At 43.3% G+C, this 21990-nt stretch overlaps 1 protein-coding gene across 1 annotated transcript in view; it reads right to left on the bottom strand.

The window, feature by feature from the left end:
• Nucleotides 1-21990, bottom strand: part of LOC115480543 (unconventional myosin-If-like) — a 173776-nt gene that overhangs the window by 117434 nt on the left and 34352 nt on the right. Inside the window, exons 6-10 of the mRNA XM_030219298.1 lie at nt 18144-18233; nt 6885-7016; nt 6564-6698; nt 3482-3614; nt 3049-3245 (exon numbers count right to left, since the gene is read on the bottom strand). Coding sequence (XP_030075158.1) covers nt 3049-3245; nt 3482-3614; nt 6564-6698; nt 6885-7016; nt 18144-18233 — 687 coding nt within the window. The remainder of the gene's footprint in view (nt 1-3048; nt 3246-3481; nt 3615-6563; nt 6699-6884; nt 7017-18143; nt 18234-21990) is intronic.

Genomic DNA, 21990 nt, shown 5'->3' with positions numbered 1-21990 from the left:
GATAGCCAGCTACGTACCATTTAAATGGCCAGGTGCCATTTCTGGCTGGTTTAATGGCTTTCAATATCAGGGAGGGGGGGAATAATATTTATGCATTTCTTATATTAATATTAATAGAGGGCAATTTTTATATCAAAGCGCCTAGGTTAATAGAGCAGGATGGTGCCTTTTTGATATAGACACAAAGGCACTTATGTGTCTTTATAAAATAGTAGCACACATCCTTCAGAAATCATGTCTAGATTAAAGGTGCACTCGTTGGGGGAAATTCTATATATGGCATCTAGAAAATCCGCATGGAAAACATTTCTACTTAAGCATATTCTATAAGATGCACCTAGATTTAGGCACAGTATATAGAATACGCTTAAGTGATATCCTAGCACCGAAAATTATGCGCCTCCATTTACACCACCGAAAACATGTGTAAATTTCGCAACGCCCATGAAATACCCATTTCCCTGCCCATAACCACGCCCCTTTTGCCTGGCCACTTTAGAATTTAGGCGCAGTGTGTTACAGAATACGTTTAGCAAGTTATGCACTTAAATTCTAATTATTGCCAATTAGTGCTCATTATTGATTGTTAAGGGGCCCTTTTACTAAGGCGTGCCAAAAAATGGCCTGTGCTGGTGTAGGCGCGTGTACTGGATGTGCGCAGTTCATTTTTCAGTGCACCTTCAAAAAAGGCCTTTTTTGTGTGGCCAAAAATGGACGTGTGGCAAATGAAAACAAGTGTGCGCCCATTTTGGGCCTGAGACCTTACTGCCACCCATTGACTTAGCGGTAAGGTCTCACACGTTAACCAGGCAGTAATCGTCAGCGTGCGTACACTGACGATTACTGCCCAGTTTGCACCAAGTGGTAGAAAATAGAAAATATTTTCTGCCGTACGTTTAGTACACATATCAAAAACAGAAATACTGCCCGGGGCATGTGGTAGCCGGGCAGTAGTTCTAATTTGATGCACGTTGGACGCACATAGGAGCCTATGAGCCTTAGTAAAAGGGCCCCTAAGTGCTGTTAACAATGCTGATTAGCATGTTAAGTCAATAAGTTATACGCATTGTTATTGAATACGTTTGGGTTTTGGCGTGGAACACTAGGCGCACGATATAGAATCCAGGGGATTATGACTGCACAAAAGCAGGTGTAAATGTAGGTACATACAGTATGCACAATTGTGTATTTTATAAAAAGTGTGTAAATTGAGACTCCACACATGCTATATATAAACCCTGTCCCTGAATACACCCACTGTACAACTACACACTGGCTTGCACAATGCATACTTTTAGGCATGACCTAATTTGACAAAAGCCCATTTATGTGCATCAATCAGCATTTTACATGCAAAAAAGGGTTTATAAAAACACCCTTCATAAATCTACCTAAGTGCAAGGGAGGAAAACAGCCTTGCAAATATATATATATTTTTGTTACATTTGTACCCCGTGCGTTCCCACTCATGGCAGGCTCAATGCGGTTTACATGGGGCAATGGAGGGTTAAGTGACTTGCCCAGAGTCACTAGGAGTTGCCTGTGCCTGAATTGAACTCAGTTCCTCAGTTCCCCAGGACCAAAGTCCACCACTCTAACCACTAGGCCACTCCTCCATTCCATGTATTAATCCTACATTCAAAATACAGCAATTATAGATATATCCCTGCTAATCTCTCCAATGTATATAGTTATTCATGAGTCTTCCCCCACAGAAGACTCATGAATAAGCTGAAAGGGCTGAACTTAGGACCAAAAGTGGTGAACTGGATAGGAAATTGGTTGACCGACAGGTGGCAGAGGGTGGTGGTAAATGGAATCCACTTGGAGGAAAGGAAGGAGAGCACTGGAGTTCCTCAGGGGTCGGTGCTGGGGCCTATTCTGTTGAATATATTTGTGAAAGATATTGCTGAAGGGTTGGAAGGAAAGGTTTGCCTTTTTGCGGATGACATGAAGATAGTAGAAACAATGAGAAGGGATCTCCAAAAGAAGAATAGTCGAGGGTCTGGCAGTTAAAATTGAATATGTTACTAATATATACTCAGTATTGAATTAACACTTTCATAAAATATTTTTTAATGTGCTCAGTTCTATCCCTTCTTACCATGACATCCACATATTTTCCTTAGTTATGTCATGGTAAGAAGGGATAGAACTGAGCACATTAAAAAATATTTTATGAAAGTGTTAATTCAATACTGAGTATATACTTCATGAACATTCTAAGTATGTACATACTCTAACGATAGGCAAGACCACCTGCTGTTACAGCTGTTAAGCTCAATATCTCATGCAATTCTAAAACACAATATTTCATTGTTTATCTACATAAATACTTGCCTACTCATCATTACTATATCTGTAATGCACACATTCATAAAATACAATGTCCCAAAGAGCACTGTGTTTGACCTCCATTTCCAACAACTGAGTCGTCTCAAGCAGAAAATGATACCCAACAATGTACTAGTGGGGAAATTTCTTCCATCCTGCCCCAATACATTTTAACACGTGTAGGGCTCCCTCTGCAAAGCCACAAATAGATTACTAAATCAGTTTCTTGATTGAACTGGTGAGGGGAAAACAAAAGTAAGCTTTTGTATGTGTGTGAACGTTAAGAAAACAGGGAAGCTTAAATGCTCTGCTGCTTATTGTTTGATAGAAGAAAGATTTTAATGCTTGTGTAAAACCAGATGGGATAAAAGACTTCCTCATAGTTGAATAGCACTACATCCAGGAGACCAAGCATTTTTGTTAATATATATTTTCTCCATAGCTTGGGATTTAGCATGAGATAACCATATAAGGGATTACAGGACAGCCTGAAAGAAAGATACCAAATTATACAGACCTTAACATTTTGTTTAAAAAAGTTCCTTTCTTATTAAAGAGTCACAGTGTTATCCCACACTAGTACATGTTGGCAGGGAGCAGTCCTAACTAGCCATCTTCTAATCTAGATGTTTGACTTCTGTTTTTGAAACTGGCACAGTCTCTGAAACATCCCGTTATACTCTTCAAATATGTTCTCTATAGGTGTTAACCTACCTCCACCAGGAAGTCAAAAACCCGGGTGTAAAGACCCTTGGAAAGCGCGTCACGAGTGTAGGAGGCCTGCTCCACGTTCAAGGTGACATTGATAGACTCGGAGCGGCCCCCCCATTTGCTGTCCATCTTCCGACTGGTCAGTTTGTCATTTAAGCGGTCCTTATCTATTCCCAGCAAGTAGGCAGGAAAAGCCAGCACTACATACAACCAAGACACAAGAACTCTGGTCACTTCTCCATCTTTTCCACACCTTCCAAGTTACAGCACATACCAGGTTACTCCACACTGCCACGCTACGCCATGACACATAACTTCATACCTCATCATTCTTTTTAAAGAAATATATTCTACAAATCCAGTTACTATTACCATTCATGTAACATTCGCAGCATTGACCCAATAGAAGGGTGGAGTGTTCTTATAAATTACTCACAGTCGCAATTCTCCACTTGGGCGTAGTTACCCTGTTCTCGAAAGGAAATGTTACCCAGGTGCAGGATGCCTGCTGCGATCTGGAGCACCAGCTGTTGGTCCTGGCCAGCAATACCAATGACTTGCATCGCATTCTGCAGCAGAAGGGGACACAGTGTGATGGTGCCAAGAATTATTAGAATTAATAGGGGTGATGCAGGGAAACTGATTAGTGAAGGGCAATCCTATCTAGGGCATCGAAATTTAGGCACCAAGGGCCCAATTCTATACATGGCGCCTGAAAAATCTGTGCTAAAAAACCACATGCTTAATGTTATTTTGTAAACTACGCCTAAAGTTAGGCGTACGTTATAGAATATGCAAATGTGCCATTCTTGTGACTAAAATGTAGGCTCACCCATTTAGGCCACCTAAAACCAGGCCTAAATAACTGTGCCTAACTCAGGCGCAGATTGGGTGTATTCCATAACAGTACACTTCATTTTTTGGAACGCTCACAACCTGCCCATTCCACACCCATGGCCATGCCCCCTTTTCAGCTGCATGCATTAGAATTTAAGCGCTCCACATTACAGAATATACCTAGAATGTTGTGCAAATACATTCCCAAGCCAATTATTGCCGATAATTTGTTGTTAAGTACCAATTATCGACACTGACTGGCTTGTTAATCAATTAAGTTGAATGCGCAATTCGGCCATGCGGCCAAATTAGCACGCACAACTTAAGGCACCATTTATAGAATTTGGGAGTTAGTAATTAACACATCACACCTTTTAGTTCTATACAGAAATAAAGGTTAACAAACTGGTCTAACGCTACTTTATAGAACGGAAGATGAAGAAGCAGACACATTGAAAGGTGAATTAAAAGCCTTTATTGTAGAGAGCGGATAAAAGGCTGCATGACATGGCCATGTTTCACCCAGCAGGGCTGCTTCAGGGGCGATAAAATACCTCAAGGAGTAATCCTGTCACTTCTCTCAAGGTGGAAATCTTGTGGTGTAATATTGTAGTAGTCACACAGATTGCATGTTTCTTCATGACTATACTTTTTGATATGATCATTTCTTTGAAATATTTATTGACAAAGATTTGTTTTGCACATAACATTTGGTGCAACTTTGGAAGGTTTTTTGGTGGCCGATGATGAAGCGTTGATCTTATCGATCTGTTCAGCTCTAGAGGATTAATACTGTCCTGGAGCTCTTTGAGGCCTTTTTCCTTCCTAAATCATAGTGAAGATACGAAATTATGGCTGCTACTTTATGAGTAATATACTTGACACAATTTTTGTCTGTGGAAAATCATTTGATTATATTGTAAGAGATATTGCCAACAAACCCAGGGAAAACAGAGCATTCAAACACAGGGGACATTTCTGCTCATTTCCTAGGTGTGCACCACTACAATAGCCCTCAAGCCTGCAGGTGTCACCTATATGTAGGTACAGCAGGTATTTAGTGGTTTTTGGAGAACTCATATGTTCCACCACAAGTGTACCAGTTAGAGTAGGATATAGCCCTGGATGCCCTTCTCTTTAATCCACTGCACTGACCACTAGCCTACTCTTTAGACCAGATTGCTGCTCTAATAGGAATGGCCATCATATCTAAACCTGTCATAGAGCCTGGTATGCACTGTCACTGTCACATCTTTGGGCTGTCTCATGAGGGCTGCTGGATTTCCACTGTGCTGCTTGGCATGTTGGAAGCCTCGCCGGGAGGTTGCACCATCACTATCCTACAGCAGCAAAGTTGGCATGTCTAGGAGGAAATGCCACTTCCGGTCCCAGCAGTATTTTAGGAGTACTCTGCTTCCTATCCAGTGCCTTTGCAACAAGTCTCCCAGTCTTGTCTTGGAGAGTTGCTTCAGCCTTGCTCCCATAGCCGCAAAGGGGGGGGGGGGGGGCAAAATTCCCCAGGCCTGGGCCTCCAGGAAGGCCCAACGAAGGGGTTTTTCTTTTTCTCTTGCTTCTGACGGGACCCAGGTAATCGCGTCCTGACAGGAGCAGGAGCGAGAAAACTCTGGCACCGAGCCTCCCTTGCATTGCCTGCCTAACAGCTGCTGGGCCCTCAGACCGTGCATGCTCAGTTTTGAGACTGAGCATGAGCGACCTGAGGAAAGCAGCCGAAGGGGCAGGCAATGCTGGGCAGAGGAAGGAGCAGTGCTGCCTGCAGTTGGCAGGGCCAGCCAAGGTTCCTCGGGCAGGCGGGAGGGATGGGGGGAGACAGTGATGATTTTAGGGGGGAGGCAGCAGCGGTGGCGATGATTCTGGGGTGGTGGCGGCAGCGGCAATGATGATTCTGCCCCGGTTCAGTCTCTTGGTGGCCCTGCTTGCTCCTGAGTTCCCTAGCACAGCTCCTGAATTTCTAGCTTTGTTCCACCTCCCGCAGCCTTGCTCTTGAGCTAGAGAGGCTGATTTTCTTCTCAGGCTTGCATGCTCGGTTTTGAAACTGAGCATGCCTTGAGAGGAAAAGCAGCACAGGGGCAGGCAGTAATCGCTGAAGGAAGATGTCTTCTTCTGGCGGGGCCTTGGGATCCCCGCCAGCCAAGGTATTTCAATTCAATCCTGTTGCGGCAGCGATGGGGGGGGAGGGCGGTAGTGGCAGCGATGGGGGGGAGGGGTGGCAGCGATCGGGGGTGGCAGCGGTCCTGCCCTGGGCCCGACGGCGGCGGCCCTGCCCCAGGCCCAGCTCAGTGTCTCAGCAGCCCTGAGTTCATGAGAAGAATGTATTTTATCATGGGACACTGCAATAAAATGTTGAGCACTGAGAAAAGTGACTTCTTCATACTTGTGCCGGGGGAGATTAGGTGGAGCGAGCTGTTAGCCCAATGGGCCCATCACAGTAGAAATAGATAAATTTGGTTAGCAGTAAATTTATTTTGAATTTAGGTTGAATTCCACTTATTCTGGTTCTCGGCCAAGTCACTTAAATTCCTTATCTGGGGGTTCCAACCTAGATTGTAAGCTGATCAAGGTCTCACTTCAACCCCAAATATACTCTGTTGCATAAGACTCTGATTTAGAAAGCTGGAGAAAGGCCGAGCTGATCACATAATACAGAACAGAGAGCTCCTCACCAGGGTTTCATGAAAGTCGCTTTTGTCATCTGTCCCGTCCACCTTGTAGGTTTCTGATTGGTTCAGATAGTAGTAATAATCAGCGGTCATGATGCCTAAGTTCTGACGCTGCTCCTGGCTGGCTCCTTCAATAAGCTGAGAATAGGAAGAAAAGAAGGTAGAATGACAACAATGCTTCCATTACAGCATCCCACTGCTTTCTACGCCGGAAGGTATCATTACCGTCTGTAGCATTCTGTTGCCATCAAATCCCCAATAGAACAATGGGCATTGGATAACCCCATTTGCAGCCTCTGCTCTCCTGCAATTCTGGGGTCTCACCTGATAATAGATGTGAAAGTTACGCTCATTCTCATTCTGGCTGACCACCCGTGACTTCTCCAGCAGGAAGTTGGAGATCTTTCCACCATCTGGCTCTCCACCCCGACTAAACTGGATTTCAAAATATTTTCCCTGGATAACCAAGAAAGAGCTGTGACACTCCAATAGACGCTGTCCTTACATCATGTACATATAGAAAAAGCAAGCAATTGGTCACATTTCCTGCCCCCCCCCACCCCACCCAAAAAAGCAGCGACAAGGCAATCTGATCACACAGGGCCCAATATTCAGTGCTATTTAACTGGCCAAGAAATAGCACTTAGCCGGCTCAGTGTTAATATTCAGTGTGAGATAGCTGATTATTTCTGCTGAATATTAGCATTTAGTGGCTGGCCGCTAACTGGCTATATCACACATCTTAGCTGACTAAGTGCAAATATTCAACACTAAGGTCCGTATTTACAAAGGTGCGCTAGCGGTTTTAGCGCACATTAAAATTAGCACATGCTAACCGTGTAGATGCCTATAGTATTCCTACGGGCATCTACATAGTGCGCCTTTGTAAACAGGACCCTCAACCAGCTAAGTTCAGTGGTTAAGATAGGCCTTTGCCTATCTTTAACCACTATTAACTGAACCGGATAGCACTGAATATTTGCTTATTCGGTTAAGTGCTGGTCACCAGACATAGCCCGGCATTGAATATCCTGGGTCGGCGCCGGTGGCGGCAGCTAATTGCTGTGCCTGCCGCCAGCTGAATATGGGGGGGGGGGGGGGAATTATGTACATAGTTATTGGAGACAATTTTCAAAGCCATTCCCATGGGCGAAGCACCACTTTACCCATGGAAATTGGCTATTTGAAAACTGCCAGTTCTCCCTGTGTAAAAAAAGTACCCACACTAGGTGGACAGAAAAATAAATACCCTCAGAAAAAAGAGGTGCAAATGTGTCTGGGTACTTTGTCCTTGGGCAATTTTCAAAGTTAAAGTATCTGAATATGTTCATTCTTTTTAAACCAATGCAATAGCTAGTCAAGTACTTTGCTGGGACACGGGCAGTGTGAAAGTCCCCCCCCCCCCCCCCCGTGATGCAGTTACACAATGACATTTACATAGTAACAGTTGTACGACGAAATAATGACACCTGTTACAAAGGTGCACAGTTATACAATTATGCAATTATATAGAGACACATGCTGCTATTTAACCAGCCAGGAATGGCTCCTGGGTGGTTAAATAGCTTTAAGCCAGCTAAGCTGTCTCAGCTGAATATTAGTGTTTACCTCCAGAATCTATGTAGTGCGTCTAGAGATCCGCGCCAAAATCGGCACGGATTCTATAACTATGTGCGTAGTTTAATAAGCTAATGAATGCTGATAACAGCACTTAACAAGCAATAATGAGCACTAATTGCCACTGATTAGAATTTACACGCACAACTCGCTAAGTGTATTCTGTAACAATGTGCGCCGAACTTCTAATGCACACAGACAAAAATAGGTGTGGTTATAGGCGGGGAAATAGGCATTTCATGGGCGGTCTGAAATTTACATGCCTAGTTATAGAATATGGCCTAGTGCGTCTAAATCTACACGCTGGGATTTATGCCACATTTTCGTTAATGTAAATGGATGCGCGTAGATTTAGGTGCTGAAATATCAACTAAGTGTATTCTATAATCGGCGCATATGCTTAGTTGGCACTGATTTCAGCGCTGCTTTTTTTTTTAGGCGCCATATATGGAATCTCCCCCTTGGTGGCTTGCCTGGTTACCGGCTATGCCATGTAACATAGTTGGTTAGCACCAGTATTCATCGGCTGACTGGCTAAGTTTAGCGGCCAGATAGACCTGCATAAATAGCAGGTTTATCTTTGGCCGCTATAAGTTAGCCAGTCAGCTGATTAATATTGGCTTAACTGGCTATGTTCATAATAGACAAAACCCCCCGGAAATTCAATGCTGGTCACCGAGTACGGCCCGGTATTGAATTTCCGGGTTCAACCCTGACCGCAGGAGTTAGCCGGGCTGCCTCCTGCGGTCTGAATATTGGCCTCATTGAGTCAGATACATGGAACCCCATTTTACACAGAATGTAGAGATCAGAATTGAGCCATCCAGGTTAGGACAGGCTAAATTCTTTACATTACATTACATATTGGTTTTATATTCTGCAAAAGCCTATATAGTTCCATGCGGATCACATTAACAAAAAAAAAACCCAAAACAATAATCTGGGAATTACAAACTTTACATCACAATCAGAAATTTAAATCAATCCACATAATTCTTAAATAGAAAGGTTTTTAGTGGTTTTCTAAATCTTAAATAGTTACTTAAAAAACGGACAGAGATAGGAAGGGAATTCCAGACTGAAACAGGTTTGTAAGACAAGGATGGAGATAACTGCCTGACAGAGTTAACTGAACCAACTGGAGAAAATTTTAAAACAGCCTGACCTTGTACTAGTTGTCTATTTAGAAGGGAAAAGAACCCAGCCAAATATGATGAAGCATCCCCATAAAGGGACCGAAAAACCATGGCACACAATTTAAAATGGGACCTTACTACCACAGGTAACCAAATGAAAGTTATGAAAATATGGTGATATTGGCTTATCCTGGTGTAAAGATGCAGAGCCTATTCTAAAATACATACAGGATTGTATGTGTATCTGCCAGCACATGCAGCGAGACCCAGAGGCGTAACTAGATGGGGCACCAGGGGAGCGACCGCTGTCCCAAATGGAATTCACATGGCGTTGGCGCCTATTTTTCAAATGGTTTGTCGCACCTACACAGTGCGCACGCAAGCCTCTGTGCTCCCCCTGGCATCACAACCTGGCTACGCTTCTGGTGAGACCACCTATTTGACAAAAAGTCCATAAGCCGTTATTAAAATGGACTTGGGAAAATTCACTGCTTATTCTAGGATAAGCAGCATAAAATGTATTGCACTGTTTTGGGATCTTGCCAGGTACTTGTGACTTGGATTGGCTACTGTTGGAAACAGAATACTGGGCTTGATGGACCTTTGGTCTGTCCCAGTATGGCAACACTTATGTACTTATGTACATTGAGAAAATGAATGGCATGGGCTTGACAGTTTCCACGTGAAGGTGTCAGCATGTACACATGGATGTCACCGTTCACAACTTCCACATGTCAGCAGTGACATTTCTATATGCAGCTGCCCCATTTTTCAAACCTACATTTTATGTTTACATTTTTCATTTATAAGTTTAACACAATCAATTGGGCAACTATAAACCTACATTTATAAGCCATGCTAAGGCTGCAATTTCAACTTTGTTTCATTTTTGAGGTTGACACAATCTACATGTGCACCCAAGAGGTGGGAGGTGTGTTGCAACAAATTTGTTGTGTACCGCAACGTCAGTGCCTGCAAGCTGGGGATACTAGCAATCCTGAGAGTCAGGTTCTTAAAATTCCCATAACTGGTCTCTATTTCTGCTTCCCTACTACCCCCAATAATAACTGCTGCCTCCAGTCCCAACTGAAAATGTTGCAGGTCTACTGTCCATCCGTTCTGTTTGCTACATAGTTTCTGAGTAACATACTTGCAGGTTTTTGTGTCGCTCCACAGTATCTGGCAGTGGAGGGATTTTGTGCTGTTGTTACTGAGGTGCACCAGAATTTGAATATATATTTGTTATGTTTTATAAGTGAGAAATCTGGGAATGATGTATTGCATACAGTTTTTTTGATATGGGGTAGGCAAATTCATACTAAGCTTAGTCGAACTATGAAATATTTAGGCATGATTTCTTCAGCTGTGACTATTAGTGTTTGGTGTGTCACATACATGAATGTTGTCTGTCAGGTGTGAAACAACAGAAGAAAGGTTGAGAACCATTGGATTAAAGAGAACGACGTCCTTAATTACTTGCATAAAGCTGTGGCTGAAATGAGCACTTTTTAAAAACCTATATGTGTGACTAAAACCAAGCATGCACACGATGTGAGAAGAAGCAGGGCAGGCATTGCACAGAGAACAGCTGGCATGGATTGGGGACATCCGCCAGTCAAACCAGGGGCCCCGGATCCAATTTAGGGGGGGTCCAGGCCCCCAAAGCCTCCTGTAGCTACGCTACTGGTATAAATGCTGCTATTTACACATGAAAACATTTCTAAAATAATGGCCTTAGTGCCTGACAAATTAGAGCTGCATCCTGGGCAACCTGTGGCTCTCCACACCCTATCTGCTTCACCATAATCAAGGAGAGGGGATGGTGGGCTGGGAGCAATTCTAACACCCTTCCATATTTGTGGCTCGTGCAGCTGCATTATTTGCACAGCCTTTGGTACGGTGCTGGCTGTAGTTGTGTGTGTTGGCATTTGTATGCTACTGGGGCCTATGTTCCTTTATAAGTACCATTTTTGGACTTCTCACAAATGAGAGCAATTTTTACCCGTGGATCAAAAGAGGCAGGAGTAGGCCGGGGGAGTGAGAATATGTACAGCAATTTCATTTTTTTGATTTTTTATTTATAGCATTTTATGTTCTTACAAGTACAACTTGCAGTATGAAATACAGAGAAAAATTGAGTATTGAAGGAAAAAAAGAAAATTGTTTAGAAAATATACAACTAATCTCTTTCTTAGACCTCAAAAAACTTGGAGGGGGTGGTTTACAGATAAGGAGATCAATATACAATAGTAAAGACCAAATTCAGAAAACGGACTAGCATGAATAATCCCACTAGAAAGCTTCTTCATGTCCAAAAATGTTTGAAATTGTTCTGGTTCAAAGAAAATATATTTATTACCCAAGAAATGAATTAGGCATTTGCATGGATATGCCAGTAGAAATGATGCTCCCAAAGCCCTTGCTTCTTCTCTAAGAGCAAGAAACAACTTCCTTCTGCCGTGTGTAACTTTTGTCATGTCTGGGTATATCCATATTCTATGTCCACAAAATGGTTTTAAGGAATTCCTACAGTACAATCTCATTACAGAATTTAGGTCTTGTTCAAATACAAATGAGACAATTAATGTCCCTCGCAAGGATACTTCTGTCAAAGAATCTTCTGATAAAGCAGATAAATCCTGAATTCCAGGTTCAATTTCTTGTGTTTGGGGCAAATTTCCAGAACCCACAGGATCCACTCCACTCCGAGGAGATAGTGGAAGATACTAGATCTTATTAAATGGGGGAATAGCTGAAGAAGGAAATTGTAAAATTTCAACAAGATATTTTTTGAAGAGATCCGTCAAATTCATACCTGTAGTTTTAGGAAAATTCAATACCCGAAGGTTTAAACGTCTGATATAATTCTCTATTTGCTCTATTTTCCGCTATGTCACTGTCTTATCTTTTACCAAAACATCTGTTATAGATTTTATATTTTTAACCTCTGATTGCATCTGCAAAACTTGGTTTGCTGAGTCCAATTTAACTTTTTGCAACGATTCAGTTAAATTATCTACTTTACTCACAAGAAGAGATGTATCTTGGGCTGATTTTGTAACAGCTGCAGTTAAATCTTGAATTGCTTTCCAAATAGATTCCAAAGTAGCCACCACGGGAGCACCGGACTCCAAGTTTGCTTCCTCTGCGAGTTTGGGTGTTGCACTGCCGACCTGGGACCTGCTGTTACCGGATTCCGATTCAGCTAGGCCTCCTGCTTCACTCCTAAAGACAGCAGGACATGGTGGTGGATTAAGCTCCAGAGGGGATAAAGTTGTTTCTGCCCCCAGGAGGGCCGACGCTCCTCCGTCGGTGCTCAGAGCGGAGCTCACAGTTCCGGTGGTTAGTGGGTGGCTCGTCGTGTATCGGTCTAGCGTCTGCTGGACTGGAGATGAGGTTCTGGCCAGTGGCAGTTGGCCTTTAACCATCCCCTTCCTTTTAGTATGAGGCATCAAAGAAATTGTAAGAAGAAATGCCAGAAAACAACCAAGACTGCTTAGCTAACATGCTCAGGCCGCCATCTTACCACGCCCCCTCCAAAACTAAGCATGTGCTAATGAAACTCCAGCAATTTCAAATGTGGACATGGAGGTTCAAACCTCATTTTCACAGCCAGCTACGTTTTCAGATGGACACAGATTACAACTGGTATGAAGTAGTTGAATTTAGTTTAGATTGATCTCACTGGTTAACTGTGCAGTACAGATGCAGTTTATTTATTTGTTACATTTGTATCCCACATTTTCCCACCTATTTGCAGGCTCAATGTGGCTTACATAGTACCGTAAAGGCGTTCGCCAACTCGGGTACAGAACAAATACAAAGTGATGTTGTGGTAGGGTAAGGTTCATGTGTTAGGGAATCGTAGAGAGGAAGAGTTATGTTATGTTATGTCCATTACGAGCTTTGGTTTCGTTGTGTTGCAGGGTTCAGGCATTTAGGTTGGGTCGGTAGGGTATGCCTTTTTGAACAGGTTGGTTTTTAGTGATTTCCGGAAGTTTAGGTGGTCGTACGTTGTTTTCATGGCTTTTGGTAGTGCGTTCCACTACCACACAGTTGTGTGCTTATGTAGGAAAAGCTGGATGCATAAGTTGATTTGTATTTGAGTCCTTTGCAGTTTGGGTATGTTTGTGTTGATCCGGTTGTATTTCTGGTTGGTAGGTCTCTGAGGTCTGTCATGTATCCCGTGGCTTCGCTGTAGATAATTTTATGAACCAGGGTGCAGATTTTGAAAGCAATACGTTCTTTGATTGGGAGCCAGTGCAGTTTTTCTCGGAGGTGTTTAGCGCTTTCGAATCGCGTTTTTCCAAATATAGGACTTTTGGTTTAGGAGAATACACAGATAGACTGATGAAAGAAGAGGGGTTCAAGACTCCTCCCTTTGCCCCTCTCACCAGTGCACTGCTGTAGTATATGTGCTCCTCCTTGCTGTATTCTTTCCAAAGCTTCATGGCCTTGCTGACTAACCATTGATATACACTGGGTAGGCTGTTTGCCAGGAGTCAACCAGCATGAACTTGCTATTGCTTTCTTGGTAGGGGGATAAGTATTTCCCTCTTTTACAGATCTGGCAATCGAGGGCCCATCTTGGGAAATTCTGCAAACTTTTACTATGGCCTTCTGCAGCCCTTAAAAGCCAGTCTTCACTGGCAATCTCTCACTGAGGTACTAGCAAGACCTGATGCTGCTTCACAGTGGCATATTTATTCAAGGTGTGGGTGTTGCATATGCACAACCTTTTAGACCCCCACCCATGCCTTAAAATCATCTCTGCTCCAGTCTTTGCCCAGGCAGTAGTAGTGGCATTCATAGGCTGCCTACGGCCTGCACCCAGACTTTCTCTCTGAACCATCCTGCTCTTTCTGACACAACTTCTTGTTTTGTGAAGGGTGGGACGGTTCAGAGAGAATATCCTGGTGTTGGCCACAGGCAGCCTATGAGTGCCATTGCTGCTGCCTGGGCAAAGACTGGAGAGGAGTTGATTTTAAGGTACCGGGGGGGGGGGGGGAGGGAGGTGCGGAGGAGATGTACCCCCTGTTAAAAATTCCTGCCTATGCCACTGCTGCTTCACTTCCAAGCTCTGATAGTTCAGGCTCTGTCACTGCTTGCAACTGTAACTGCAGTTGAGAGTAGAAAAGGAAATGAAAAACTGAGGTCTCAAGTTCCCCTTCTGTGGAAAGGATTGTCCTTGCACTCACTGAGTGATTTGAAAAGCAGAAGTGAAGGAGAGGTTCCTTCTGTTTTGCATGTCTAGGTAGGGATATGCACATGTTTTACAGAAGGTATCTGAACCTGGATAACAATCAAAAGCCATGTTTTAATGGCAGAGGCTCCACTTTCTAATGTAATTGCTTCTGAAACCAGAGACAATTTGAGGAGCTAATAAATGTGAGGACCGCCACAAAGAGGTAGGGGATTGAACAGGAGCTGCATGGACACAGCAGTAGACAAGGAAATCTTGGACCTGAAACTTCTTATTTGCCAGTTACTAGGTTTCTATTTTAGAAATTTCTCAGAAAGAAAAGATTTTGCTGTCAACAATTTCACTTCTACTCGCTTACCTTTTATGGTTAGTACTGAATACCAGCATGGATTGGATAAACTTTAGCCACACTGGGGGGGGGGGGGGGGGGGGGGGGGGACGACACTCCACAGACCCACCTCTTTGTATATGGGTAAAGTTTGTGTGGAGAAGTATGCCTGTACAAAATTTATCCATTCAGCAGTAGGTAATTTAAAATCCTGGAGATCTGATCAGCTGACCTCTGAAATTAGTTGGGCAAATCTTTTGATAATTAACTTCTAAATATGTTTTATTTTGTGGTGTTCAGAGAAGAAGAGGATAGTGGGGAACCAGAAATACATGGTCTCGACCATAAATGAGAAGTAGGTAAAGAGAGAGTCAGGAAGAACTAGGCAAAACTGATAGCAGAAACAACTTTGGGGCTGGACAACATTTTGGAAGCTCAGATAAATGCCAGCACCATCATTGACAGTCCTGTCTTATTACTTGTGGAAGGCAGGTGTGGCTCCAGAGCAGTGTCTCTCACCCCTGTCTAGGAGACACGTCTGGTTTTCAGGCTATCCATAATAAATAAAGTTATGTCATTCACAGTATCAGTCCTATGTGATGTGATATATTAATAAAAAATGTGTTATCAAATTGATGCTGCACACAATTTTGAACAAACAAGAAACAGTATGTATAAAGTTTAAGTAGAAGGAAGAAAGTAAATAAAGTAGTTTAGATAATAAGAATCGTGTGGAAATTAAGGACTGATACTGTGAATGACATATAATTATAAGTATTCAGTTATATCAGATATCTCTTTGAGTAATAGATTAATAAATAAAGATGATAGAGATTTACATTAGAGACCTAGTGTAGGCAAATTTATCTCGTGCATGCTCATTGTGGTAATCTTGTCAAAATGTGATTGGCTAGTGACTAAATAAACAATTTTCAGTTTGTTTTCAGAATATTCTGACTTTTTAATAAATGCAAATTTTAATTTTATGCATGCTAATTCATAGATTAACTGCATTAAATTAGCTTTGCCTGCACTAAATTTTCAAAGGTGAACTAACAAATGCACATCCATAGAATTAAATAACAAACGGCCATGGCAAACAGATTTGATTTCTTTGACATTATGATCTTATTATGAGGGAGGACTGGGTATGGGCATAGATTTAAAGGAGCCTTTTTTCAGTTTTCCACACTAAACATTTTGGACAGTCTAAGAGTGGGTCATCATGTAGTAAGTTGAGTTAGAATTTGGCTGACAGAGAGGCAGCAGAAGGTGGCGCTTAATGGAGGTCATTCTAAGGTGATTGGGCATCCAGTCAGATGCCTCATAGATCAGCCTGGAGCTGGTTCTATTCGATGTTTATATAAGAAGCTAGAAGAGAAGGTATGTAGTTTTGTAGATGACACTAAGTTCTGAAATAGGCCTGCCACTCTGGAGGGAGTAGGAAAACAAAGGGTATTTAAGAAAACTTGAGGCTTGATCAAGGTTGTGTCACCTAAAATCTAATACAAAGAGAGAGTGGAGTGCCTTTTTGCTTGGGAGGGCCTAACAAACCATCTTCTGTCCCTGTGTTCCGATCTCCCTGGTTGCTGATGCTGTGTGGGGCAAAAGATAGATAGGACCATGACCACTGTAGCCCACCTTTTCCCCATGCCTATGTATTTTTCTGTCTATATTAACATCACACTGCCATATTTCAAAATAGATTTCATCCATCCAGTTGCTATCAGAGGAAGCCCCCCAAACCTCTTGGGCTGATCAAAATGGAAGACTGGGTGCTGTGGGCTATAGAAGGCAATAGCAAATTTCTATAGTATCTTGGTAAGAAAAAAGTCACAGGTGTGGTGATCCCCTGACACCCAGAAGTGGACCACAAAGAGGATAAACCGCAGCAAACTTACCTTACTCAGTTTTGTTCTCAAATGTCCTGGATAAACTAATATCTAATCTTTCCACTCTCTTCTTACCATTGTCCTCCACATCTATCCCATGCAGGCTTTCATTGGCTAATAGTCCTGGTACTATGACCTCTGCTGGTAAGTTATTCTAGACACCCTCCCAGCAATGTCTCCCTCCGTCCAACTTCATACCATAAACCCTAGTGTTTTTATGTAATTTATGTATTTTATTTATTTATTTGGATTTTGCTCACACCTTTTCAGTAGTAGCTCAAGGTGAGTTACATTCAAGTACACTGGGGTATTTCCCTGTCCTGGAGGGCTCACAATCTAAGCTGGTACCTGTAATGACTAGCTTGAAAGCAAAGGGCTTGAAGACCATGGGATGGTGACCAGATGACATTGGATCTGGGATCTATACTTCCTGTTCCTTATACTGGTAGTAAGTGGGGATGTGCATTCATTTGTCATGATCTTACCTAAACCTACACTATCCAAATTGCAAAGGACTGAAATACAAAACAACTTACGCATCCGGCTTCTCCTACATAAGTGCACAACTATGGAATGGCCTCCCAAAAGCTTTGAAAACAACCCATGACCACCTGAACTTCAGGAAATCACTAAAAAACAACCTCTTCAAAAAGGCCCACCCCAATGACCCAACATAAACCTCTTCACCCAGCAACACAGCATGCCTATGATCGTACTGGACAATATTCAATCTTCATCCCTTCCGACCCTCCACATATACCTCATACGATCACTATACAACCTTGTATTTGTTATCAACCAACTGGACAAATGCCTCTGACAGTACTATGTAAGCCACATTGAGCCTGCAAATAGGTGGGAAAATGTGGGGTACAAATGCAACAAATAAATAAATAAATAAATTTGAAATGAGATAGGAAATATCAATGATATATCCTATGTCATTTCACGTTGCTGGTAAATGAAAATAAGCAGAAAAAACATGAAATTTCATTCTGAAAGGGTGCACACTTTTAATGGCATTGCTTCCTTGATTACATAAGGGGAAAAGAAAACTCAAACAAAATGAACATTCCTGGAAACTACTTGGGAAACGACATGAAATAAAAATTTTCTGTCCTCCTCCCCCCCCCCAAGTAGTGCAACACCACATGCAAATCCCTAAATTAATAAAGCAGAAAGAAAATGTAAATTTGTGATTAACCAGATGACTCCGTGCTACCTAAGACAGGCTGATCCAGTTCTGATTTTGCCTTTGCCCCAGTACACGTAGTTTTGATTTTCTTAAGATACCTTCCCTACCACCATAGGACTATCCCTCCATGCAAGCAACTGCCTCAGCCTGATTTAGGCAGCTTGGGGTCCTCCAGTAACTCTGCAGATCACAGAGCGCAGCTGGGTGCTTACAAAGCGGCTGGAGTTATTGTTCCTCACAGTTTTGGCATTCCCGAAGGCTTCCAGCAGGGGGTTGGATTGCAGAATAATATCTTTCACATGCTGCAAGACAAAACACATACAGAGGAGAATCACAGTTTTCAGTTATCTCCATTTTCTCCTGACAATTTTGATCTAGTTTCATCCCATGGCACAGATTTCTAGTTCTGATTCCCCTAAGAAAAGTAGGATTATCTTTCCATGAATCTACCTAACCTGTGAAATGGAACCCAGTGTTCACTCTCTGATGCTCTCTGAAAAGATGAGGGGTGTGTGCATTGGAGCCGACTCTGAGGGTGCTGTGGGTGATTGAGCACCCCCAATATTGGAAAAAATCCTTGTATGTGTCCAGGGAGGGATTATTTCCATTGGGCTTAGCACCCCCAATAATTTTGAAAAGTTGACTCCTATGGGTGTGTGTGTGTGTGTGTGTGTGTGTGCAGTTTTAGAGCTGACAAATGACACAAGGCAAGCAGGTAGATCTTTGTCCAGTCCTGTTTTTTTTGTTATTTATAGTCCCTGCTCATGCCATGTGAGCTCAGTGATACAGCTTTACCAGAATGTATCAGGATGATGGGGTTGACTATCCAGTCCAGGACTGTCTTAAAAACTCTCCCTTGGAACTGAGTCACTTGGCAGCTCTGCAGGTTACGGGGTCTCTTCTTTAGGTGTCCTATCTGGCTATGGGAGCTCACAGTCCTCATCACCTTGTTACCATGTTACCCAGTTCCAGGACAGAGATTTAAAGCCAGTTCTGGATTTCTGATATGCCATCCTGACATATTATAGGTTTACAGCACTGTTTTCAATGGGTAGACAACATATACTGTACCATATCGCTATGGGATGTAAGTTCAAAAACAGGCCTTGTCAGAAAACAACTTCCCTCCTGGAACTGGGTAGCTTGGCTGCTCTGCAGTGGTCTAGAAAAAGCTTCTGTGTGTAAACCAGTGTTTTGCAACAAATAAATGTGTGCCTCCCAAGAACTAACTGATGGACAATGTACTCCATGGGGATGTAGAGTTCTAGATAAAAGGGTGGAATCCTGTGCTGTGGATCCATTCAGATATTTGTGTGGTCATTGGCTAGTGTTTAGGGCAGTGGTGGCCCTACCATTATGCCACTTGAGGCGGGGGCCTCTGGTGGCACTCTTCTGAGGCGGCACTACCCCCCAGTCCTTCCTTCCCCAATCCCCTTCCTCTACTGCGGCCCGCCTTTCTAACATAACTTCCTGTTTCTTTTGAGGCGGGCCGCAGTAGAGAGAAGGGACCAGGACCGGCGGCAGCACAGTCTATGGGAATCTCACTGATCCCGTTGTCACCATCGCCTTTTAAAAAACAAGAAAAGAAAAGGTAAATTCAGGGAAGGGGATTAGGAAAGGAAGGGAGAAGATATCAGATCGTGGCAGGGGGAAATGGAGGAGGAGTCAAGGTGGCAGCTCATTCCTTGTCTCAAGTGGCAGATTGTCTTGGGCCACCCCTGGTTTAGGGGGTAATTTTATAACTGGGTCCCTCCATTTAGGTACTCTTAGGTTGTGCAGTAGGACCCTTTTCTATAACAGAACCCAAGGCGCCTTGGTTCAGTTGTAGAATACTAGTGTAATTCAGTATTGGCGTGCTTATCATCTAAGCACCTGCACTTATGCCAGCCATAGAGCTAGTATAAGTGTGAGTGCCTACATTTGGCAGCAATGCATATAACTTACAGTATTCTGTAAGTTACATGTGTAAGTGGGAGCCCTACCTATGTCCTACCCATGCGTAGACCTCTTTGGATATGGTTTTCTTAAGGCTCCGAGACTTAATGCATATTCTGACTTGATACATTTCATGACATTGTAAAATATATTGACATTCAATACAGATACTTGACTCCTGAGGAAGGCACTTTTGTTGCCAAAACACGGTCCGTGTCAAGTCTACTGTATCTGGTCCTTCAATAAATTATACTACAATCAACCTCTAGAGACTTTTGGGCTCATTTTCAAAAGAGAAGGACGCTCATCTTTCGACACAATTGGAAGATGGGTGTCCTTCTCCCAGGGTCATCCAAATCTGTATATTCGAAAGCCGATTTTGGAGGTCCCCAATTGCTTTCCGTCGCAGGGATGGCCAAAGTTCAAGGGGGCGTATCAGAGGCCTAGCGAAGGCGGGACTTGGGCGTGCCTAACACATGGACGTCCTTGACCCATAATGGAAAAAAAGGGCGTCCCTGACGAGCACTTGGATGACTTTACTTGGTCCTGTTTTTCATACGACCAAGGCACAAAAAGGTGGCTGAAATGACCAGATGACCACCGGAGAGAATAGGGGATAACCTCCCCTTATTTCCCCAGTGGTCACTAACCCCCTCCCACCCTCAAAAAATATCTTTAAAAATATTTTTTGCCAGCCTCAGATGTCATACGCAGGTCCATCACAGCAGTATGCAGATACCTAGAGCAGTGGGTGCAGTGCACTTCAGGCAGCGGACCCAGGCCCTTTCCCCTCCCTACCTGTTATATTTGTGGAGGAAACAGCGAGCCCTCCAAAACCCACCACACACCCACTGTACCCACATCTAGGTGCCCCCCTTCATCCATAAGCGCTATGGTAGTGGTGTGGGTAGTGGGTTTTAGGGGGGGTTGGGGGGCTCAGCACACAAGGTAAGGGAGCTATGATCCTGGGAGCATTTTATGAAGTCCACTGCAGTGCCCCCTAGGATGCCTGGTTGGTATCCTGGCATGTCAGGGGGACCAGTGCACTAGAAAAGCTGGCTCCTCCCACAACCAAAAGGCTTGCATTTGGTCGTTTCTGAGATGGGCGTCCTTGGTTTCCATTATCATTGAAAATCAGGGATGACCATCTCTAAGGACGACCAAAATTTCAAGATTTGGGCGTCCCTGACCGGATTATTGAAACGAAAGATGGACATCCATCTTGTTTCGATAATACGGGTTTCCCCACCCCTCCATCAGGACGTTTTGCGAGGACGTCCTCAGCAAACTTGGGCATCCCTTTCAATTATGCCCCTCTTTGTGTGGTTGTTTGGCCTACAACCCTTCCCTACTTCTTTAGTATGTTATTTTATCCCATCTCCAGCTTGTGAATGGATAGACAGTTTGTAAATGTACCTCTTCCTTGATGGGGGGGGGGGGGGGGTAGAGTGTGTGTGTGTGTGTCACTCCCACTCGGGTCTTCAACCTCTTGGGAGCGCCATCTGCTAGTTGTATGAGGTACAGACTTCTGAAGCTACTCAAACCACTAGCTCTGCCCCTAGCTTCTCAAGCAGTATACCAAACACTGAGGCTAATGGTTCAAAAGGCTAAACACTTTAATTAGTCTTAGAAAAACATAAAGGAAAAATATACTTCTATTCAATGTATACTAGACAGGGTTCCTGTATATCTTTACCACTTCCCAAATAAGTACATGGTTAGTCCCCAGGCCTACTTTCTTAATCCATACAGTCTCCACCTGCCTTGTCAGTATATGGGATCTTCCCCTCCCCCACTCTCTGGTATAGGATTTGCACTCAGAGCTAGAGGCTGGATTACAAAAAAGAGGAACTTCAACAAACCTTTGAAGCCATGTTTTGGCTGTTTTAAAGCCTACCTTCCAATCTTTCCCTGAGCTGTATTCCTACCACTTTGATTTCAGGGCTTTTGGAATACCTCATACAGGTTCAGTTACAAAACAACTCCACACAGGGAATTCTATGTCCTTTTTCCAGTTGGGATACGAGCCTTCCAAAATATTAAACCCTTTTATCTTCTGGGCCTCAAGGGAACCCATTTCCATTTCCAGCTTCTCTGTCCCTGAGGAACCCTTCCCCCTTTCCA

This window comes from Microcaecilia unicolor, chromosome 11 (assembly GCF_901765095.1).
Source record: "Microcaecilia unicolor chromosome 11, aMicUni1.1, whole genome shotgun sequence".
Classification (NCBI taxonomy): Eukaryota; Metazoa; Chordata; class Amphibia; order Gymnophiona; family Siphonopidae; genus Microcaecilia; species Microcaecilia unicolor.
This window is presented reverse-complemented; position numbering and strand designations above follow the sequence as displayed.